Source organism: Hyperolius riggenbachi, chromosome 3, assembly GCF_040937935.1.
Source record: "Hyperolius riggenbachi isolate aHypRig1 chromosome 3, aHypRig1.pri, whole genome shotgun sequence".
Lineage (NCBI taxonomy): Eukaryota > Metazoa > Chordata > Amphibia > Anura > Hyperoliidae > Hyperolius > Hyperolius riggenbachi.
The window spans coordinates 21,952,178-21,960,115 of NC_090648.1; the positions used below are offsets into that span (position 1 = coordinate 21,952,178).

At 42.0% G+C, this 7,938-nt stretch overlaps 1 protein-coding gene across 1 annotated transcript; it reads right to left on the bottom strand.

Moving 5' to 3' along the window:
• Nucleotides 1–376: 376 nt before the first annotated feature.
• Nucleotides 377–7,007, bottom strand: LOC137561926 (olfactory receptor 1500-like). Its single transcript, XM_068273271.1, has 2 exons — nt 6,095–7,007; nt 377–567 (listed from the first exon to the last, which is right to left on the bottom strand). The coding sequence occupies exons 1-2, from the start codon at nt 7,005–7,007 to the stop codon at nt 377–379; spliced, it is 1,104 nt and encodes a 367-aa protein (XP_068129372.1).
• Between the last annotated feature and the right edge of the window lie 931 nt (nt 7,008–7,938).

Genomic DNA, 7,938 nt, shown 5'->3' on the forward strand with positions numbered 1-7,938 from the left:
GGGCTGCCGCTGCGTTCACGTCAATTGGCGTGTAGTGGTCGGCAAGAAGTTAAAAAATGTGTATAAGGACTGGATCTAGAGGAGACTGAACAACCAAGCCAGAAATGGTTTTAACACAAAAAGACTTGCAAGCTTGTCCTCCATGTTTCATTTTGGCCCACTGCTCTTTACAGAAATACTCTAAATACTTTAGGTTTCAGCTTCCTCAACAGATTGTCTATAGGATTGAGGTCTTTTTTTTAGCCACTCCTTTGTTGACTTTGCAGCATGGTTAGAGTCATTGTAATGCTGGAAGACTCTTACATAACTCAATTTCACCTCATGATATTCCATGATGCTCCAGACTGAAGGCAACTTATGGTCATTGTATACTTTTTCATTTCGGAACAATCACAACAACGGTTGTCCCTTTCTCACCAAACTTCTTACTAATGGTCTTGTAGCCCATTTCCGCATTTTGCAGGTCTAAAATCATGTCCTTTGATGGCACTTTGATCTTGCCCATGCTGATAAAGTGTTTGTAATAAAATAAATTAATTTTGTGAACAGATGTGCTTAATACACAATCTGAATGAGTTAAGATCAGAAGTGTCAATGATTAATTGTAATCTGTGTGTCACAAGAGCACATAACCAGTGGAATTCCTCCCTTTTGTAGAAAGCCTATAGTTATTATGAAAGCCAATTGGAAACTGGTGGCATATTTAAAGATCCCTTTGCTGGGACTTCTCTAGTCTGCGTACCTGGAGCTCCCGGTGATGTTGACACTGAAGGGGCTGGTAGCAATGGTACCAAGGACGCTCAGTAGAGCTGTGGCAGGGAGTGCACAACTGGGTGCAGGGATAGCGCTGGGGGGAGGGGGCACCTGACAAGGGAGCAGCACAGAATGGTGAATGGCAGCCAGGAAGCAAGGCTTCAATCAAGCTAAAAGGAGAATAATAAGAATGAAGGGTGAACTATGCAGAAGATAGAAATCTACAGATAAAAAATATAAATGCAGATCTTTCAATTTATGAATACAGTTTATATTCTTTAATTAACACTAGATAGGTAGAGGACATAGATTACCTCCCTTACCCAGTTGGTAATAATATATGCACTCAGTGGCGGACAAAGCCAACGATGGGCCCCTGTGCAAAATAAATGAATCGGGCCCCATGTGAGTGGGTGTGGTCATAACAGATCATGGTTGGATCCAAACAATGCCGATAAGATAAAAGTACATGAACCCAGGTCACACTCTCTAGGCGCCGTATTAATGTAGCACATATTTTAAACTTGCATATGACTGGGGCACACGTTATTATCAGTGGCGTAGCAATAGGGGTTGCAGAGGTAGTGACCGCATCGGGGCCCTTGGGCCAGAGGGGCCATACGGTTCTTCCTCAACCAATGTATTAGCTGTTTATTTGGTAATTTACTGGTAATAATCACTTCTATAGATGTTTTAAATAGTAGTAATCATTAACAAACTGTCCCCCATCCCCTTCTTGCACCTATAATACTGTGGATGACCTTGGCAGGTTTTGTTGCGCTGTATTAAGTTTTACATATAGAGTGCTTGGGGGGGCCCAATGTAAAACTCGCATCGGGGCCCATAGCTCCATAACTACGCCACTGGTTATTATCACAGTTTCTCTTGAGTTTCAGAGAGAAATGCATGGAGAAAAGCATAGAGGATAATCATGCCCTAACTGGTGCAACTTCATGGGCCCTAGAGGACATGGGGCCCCTGTGCAGCTGCACGGCCTGCACGGGCCTATGTCCGCCTCTGTATGCACTGAACCAGTTAAAGAAAAGACACTGATGCGGAAAAAAACATATGATAAAGTGATTTGTATGTGTAGTACAGCTAAGAAATAAAGCATTAGCAGCAGAGACATAAGTCAAAAATTGTTCCCAGTACAGGAGGAGGCAATAAACTCCAGTTGCTACAGTTCTGATCCAGTTCTAAAGCATGCCTGAAAAAGAAACTTAAAGTTTTGAAAGCTTGCAAAGAAATCCTGTACAGTTAGTCATTAAAGCTATCACCTAAACAACTTTTGTAGGCATCTGAAGCTCTCTATATTATAGGAAGCTCCATGAAATCCCCACAAGTATCCCCAATACCAATCCCCACATCTGTAGGTGTTGTTAACCCCCCCCCCCCCACACACACACACACACACACACACACACACACACACACACACATGCATAGACGGATGTAGGGATGAGACAATTATTCATGGGATCTGTAGGAGATGAGAAGGCAGAGTCCCAGAATCCCCATATCAGGCCTTATGCAGGCTGGTACTGGTTGGTATGATGGAGCCCTACGTAGGTCAGGTCAAGACAAGATAAGACAGGACAAATAATATTTCTATTTTTACTTTTTCTCCTGCCAGACTCAGAGCTCTTGAGTTGCAGCCACTAGGGCACGCTCAGTAGGCAGTAGCAGTGTTAGGGAGTCTAGCCCAAGGACTCATTACTGAATTGGTGCTGGCTTACTGAACAAGAAGAGCTGAGGTTCAAACTCACCTTTGTCAAAGAGCCCTTAACCATTCACCATAGTTCAGCTATCCTGGCTATTTCAGCCTTCATGGAGTGTAAGAGGTTTTGAAAGCTCTAGGGAGGGAAGTATTTTTTTTCTATTTTAATCAACATTGTCATAAAATTGCATGCTATACCCTTATTTTACTTTACCCCCTGGTCACCAAGCATGACATTATAGCCAGGCATCATATGGGTCCACCATTTTAAACAATACAGCCTGCATGGTCCATGCCATGGAAGGAGAGGGGCAGACATCTTTGTCCTGCAAAGCTTCTATCCATGTCAAGGCAGGGCAAGGTTCTTCTCCCCACCTTTGATGGGAATATGTCCTGGGGGGGGGGGGGGGGGGTGTTAGAGTAAAATTTGGGCACCCCTTTGATAAACCACAGTAAAATAGCAAACAAAGGGTCTCTTTTGCCTCCCCCTAAATGACAGATCCACAGCACAAAAGATTTCTCTGAGGTTGCCTGGCAACTATGAGCAATGCTCAGAATAACTGAGTGATTATTATATAGTATTTATATAGTGCCAAAATAATCTGCAGTGCTGTACAGAGTATATTATCTTGTCACTCAACTGTCCCTCATAGATAGTGGTGCTCATCCAGATTCCAGATACCCAAACTACCCAGATAATCCAAACTTTTTCCACTATCCAAACTTTGAATAGCAATTCGGATACTTTTTAAAATCCGAATAGCACTATCCAAAAAAACTCAGATTTCCCATCTGAAATCCGAAATCCGGGCGGATAATTAGTTCAGATATCCGACCAGAGGCTAAAATCACCAATCAGAGAGAGAGAGAGAGAGAGAGAGAGAGAGAGAGAGAGAGAGAGAGAGAGAGAGAGAGAGAGAGAGAGAGACCTCCGAAAGGGATTTTGACCATATGAAGAGATATCCGGCCGGATATCCAGGATATTGGGTTCGGATATCCGAGTTTACTCAGATACCAAAAAGTTCGAATTCGGTTATCCGATTCAGATCCGGATATCTGGGTATCCAGATCCGGATCAATTCAGATTTTGAAAAGGGGTATCCGAGCACCCCTGCTCATAGAGGTTCAAAATAGAATCCCTACCATAGTCATATATCTATGTATATATCGTGTAGTGTATGTTTTGTAGACTAGGGCCAATTTAGTGGGAAGCTAATTAACTTATCTGTATGTTTTTGTAATGTGGGAGGAAAGTAAAGTGCCCGGAGGAAACCCTTGTAGACATGGGGAGAACATGCAAACTCTATGTAAATAATACCCTGGCCAAGATTCAAACCGAGGACACAGGACTGTAAGGTGCGAGCACTAACCACGATGCCACTGTGCTGCAATGAGGCTCTTTTAACCAGTTGGATCCAGCAGTTGAATTTTCCAGGAGAAAAAAAAAACATTGTTTCTTATCATGTGGTTCAAGGAGTCCTAAATATTATCCTGCCAGGCAGAGTCATGCATTGTGGAGGACTGTTTCTTCTAGATTTCACCTACTGTTATCTCTAAAAGCTCTAAAGAAGCCCTCCCACCTCCCCTTTTAATGTGTAACATTGACATCTATATGGTCATTGATGTGTGGAATGTGATGGTTTCATGCCTTCTGGTGAGTGGCCAGGTAGATCTGATATTATGGTTAATATTGTTTACCCAGCCACCCATGTGAGAAAGATATATCTTAATGCAGGTGATTTTGAGTTTCTGTGTCCTGCAGCTGTGTACCTTAATTGTCTAGGTTTTCTCTTGTAGGTACTGCAACCCCTATCCAATAAAAGCTCTATCCTTAACAAGAGACATATTAACCTCCCTGGCGGTAAGCCCGAGCTGAGCTCGGGCTATGCCGCGCAGGAGGATTTTTCAGGCTCTTCTGGGCCGATTTACTTACTTTTTTTTTGCAACACGCAGCTAGCACTTTGCTAGCTGCGTGTGCATTCCGATTGCCACCGCTCCATGCTCGATCGCCGCTGTTCGCCTCGCCGCGCCCCCCCCCCCAGACCCCGTGCGCTGCCCGGCCAATCAGTGCCAGGCAGCGCTGAGGGGTGGATCGGGACTCCCTTAGACGTCACGACGTCCATGACGTCGGTGACGTCATCCCGCCCCGTCACCATGGCGACGGGGGAAGCCCATCAGGAAATCCCATTCTTTGAACGGCATTTCCTGATCAAAGAATGCCGGAGGCGATCGATGCAGGCGGGGGATGCCGCTGTGCAGCGGCTATCATGTAGCGAGCCCTAGGCTTGCTACATGATATAAAAAAAAAATATTTAAAAAATAGTGTTGCGCTGCCCCCTGGTGGTCCCTAATAGACCGCCAGGGAGGTTAATGATCAACACAAGATGTCAGTATAGATTCTATAATGTTTATTTGGAAATCACATCCAACAAACAAACACAAGTAAAAACAATTAAAAACATTCAGTCTGGGGGTACTTTGTGCTGAATTCAATCACCCCGACTGGATCCGTGTGAACATAAACCTATCAGTACCAGAGGTTTATGAGGAGTGGAATTTTAGTCTATGGAGAAAGGTAAAAAAACAACAACCATGTGATGTCTTCAATTGTTGATAGAGACATCATAAGCCAATGAGCTGATATAGCACAATCAGCCAATAACAGAAATGCCCTTGTGCATAACGTGGCCATCGTTCTTATACTGATTTTACGTATAGAGTGAAAAAAGTCACACAATGCAGAAGCAAAACAACATCTGGAAGCTGCAGGATGCATAGAAGATGCCGCATGGACAAACCCCCAAAAGCTCAGCCTTGTTATCCCCCTCGGTCATGCCAGTTAGTTGAGACTTCCTGTTGATAGAGTTCTGGATAATGGGGACATAGCTAGGGTGTTGGTGTAACGAATGGCACTGCAAAACCACAAAATATTGGTTCAAATGTTCATTAGTGGCATGATAATCTCAATAAAAAAGAATTTGCTGAAATCTTACCCAGCCTCGGATAGGGATGCTGATTCAGAATTGGCTAGAGCTGCTCATTCATAATTTCCAATTGGAAATTGCTATTTACCATTGGAACTCTGGAATCATATTTCTGATGAAATAATGCATTAACTCAATTTGGTAGTTTTGGCCCAATTACAGAACTCACAGAACTCTGAATCATTGGACCAATCAGTGAATGCAGAGTCAACTCAGAAGTATTTGGCCATTCAGAGAAAAAGTTACCAATTCGACCAATTTGAAAATGAAAATCTGAAATTTGTAGAACCAATAATCGACATTGAATCAACATTTTCAACCATCCCTAATCTGGGCTTGAATTTTGTAACATATTAAATATTCAGTCTTTAACTCCTAGCCGACTGCTCCACACCAATTGGCGTGAACGTGGCAGCAGCACCAGGACCGCTCAATGCCAATTGGCGTGAAGTCCTGGGGCTGGGTTTGTATTCAGTCCAACTATTTAATTATGTACTGTACCCTGTAGCTTTGTGGATCCAGCAGGTTCAGGATTTTGTTGATGTTGTTGTTGTTGCTTGAGTTCTGGTTTACTAAGTTCTGGACAACAATTTCATAGATTTGTGTTCAATTTATAATTGTTTAATAAAAAAAGTGCTACCAAATTTTCCTAAGGCAATCTTTATATCCTTATTTCTCAAAGTGTATATAACTGGGTTTATCAAAGGAGTCCCTACTGTGTACAACAAAGACAGCGTCTTATTCAGATACAGTGACTGTCCTTCTGTTGGAAGAGCATACACACCAAATAGACTCCCGTAAAATATGGATACCACAGTCAGATGGGAAATACAGGTAGAGAAGGCCTTCTGCCTGCCAATATTAGATGGTATTCTGACAACTGTAGTTATAATATGAATATAGGATACTACAATTATTAAGCATGGAAAAACAATCACAGGGCCACTTAATACAGAAGCTTCTAATCGAACAATATACGTATCAGAGCAAGATATTTCCAGGAGAGGAGCAAGATCACAGAAGTAGTGATCAATGATGTTAGAGTCACAAAACTTCAAATTTGATATTGTTAAAATGTCAATCAATATGACAGTGAAGCTAAACGCCCAAGAAGTCACACCCAGCTTTAGGCTAAAAGCAGTATTCATGATGGAATTATAATGGAACGGATTACAGATGGCCACATAGCGGTCATAGGACATCACTGTGAGAAGAAGACACTCTAATGTCTCAGATGCACTGAAAAAATACAACTGTGTGACACAACCCATAAAAGTAATTGTCCCGTGTTCCTTCAGGAACATATGAAGCATATTCGGTACGATGTCCGTGATTAACAAAATGTCATTCATAGAGAGCTGTGTGAGAAAAATGTACATAGGAGACTGGAGGTTCTTACAGCTCAACACCAGCATGATGATCAGGAAGTTACCACATATCGTGAGGCAATAAATCAAGAGGAAAAGACAGAAAAATAACATCCAAATGTTTTTGACACTCTGAAATCCTAAAAGGATAAATTCTGTAATAAATGTTTTATTGGTCTCCTGCATGTTGCAAAAATTAGGACAAACGGATCCAACAATTGTTCAGCGTCATGCTATTCTTAACCTTGTAATAAAAATAGCTAACAGATAATTATGTATAAAAAATTATAATACCATACATTATGCAACATTTAATATTATACCAAGTGAAGAAGTATTAGACTAGCCTGGTATGATCTTCAAAGTCTAATGCCGCTACTATGGTAGTAGTACTAGTAAAATGTAGGCAATACAAAACAAAAAAACAAAAACACAATCTTGTGGGAGGAGCGATCAGTTCAGGGTATGGTTCTTCAAAATATTGTGCAAAGAAGTGCTGCTCTATACCAATTGTAGGTGACCAGGGACAATTCTGTAATGGGACAAAAATGAATTTGTTTTTAACTCCTCCTTTTGGAATAATTATGTGTATATGGGAATCTGCCTTCCCCCTGTGCCTTATGGGTACACTACTCATTTACATATTCTTAGTGATTGGCCCATTTGAAATTGTAATTAGCCAATAATTGTTATTGCTACTAATTATATACCTGTCATGCACAAACTGAAAATGTTTTTACTGAGGAAAGGAGCATGTAGCTGCAGAAACGTATTGTTTAAATAAAATTCTTACTTTTATAACTGAATGGCAGACGCCGTTATTCCATACCTTCATGCACTATAGCTAGCATGCTTACTTTACCTTCCCACATTACGCCTGACTCAGCCATGTCCTCCAGGTGCAGACAAGTGGCAGAGAAGGACATTCTGCACAGGATCGGGCACCGCTATATACATACAAACTACGGCTTCCCCCCATGCTTACCCATGTGAGTGTGATCCTGTGAAGTGCAGTGTAGCTACACAGTGCAGGGAAATACAGCTATCGGAGGAGCATAGACGTCAACTTCTCAGATGCTAGAGAGAACACCATTGGTCGTTGCCATAGTGCCTGGTC

Bases quoted from the DNA above. Each gene is read 5' to 3' on its own strand.
- LOC137561926 (XM_068273271.1), bottom strand. From the start codon at position 7,007: ATGCAGGAGACCAATAAAACATTTATTACAGAATTTATCCTTTTAGGA. The intron at 568-6,094 runs GTAGCACTTTTT...TAACTCATTCAG, and splicing joins GATTGCCTTAGGAAAATTTG to ATTGTGTATTAAGCACATCT.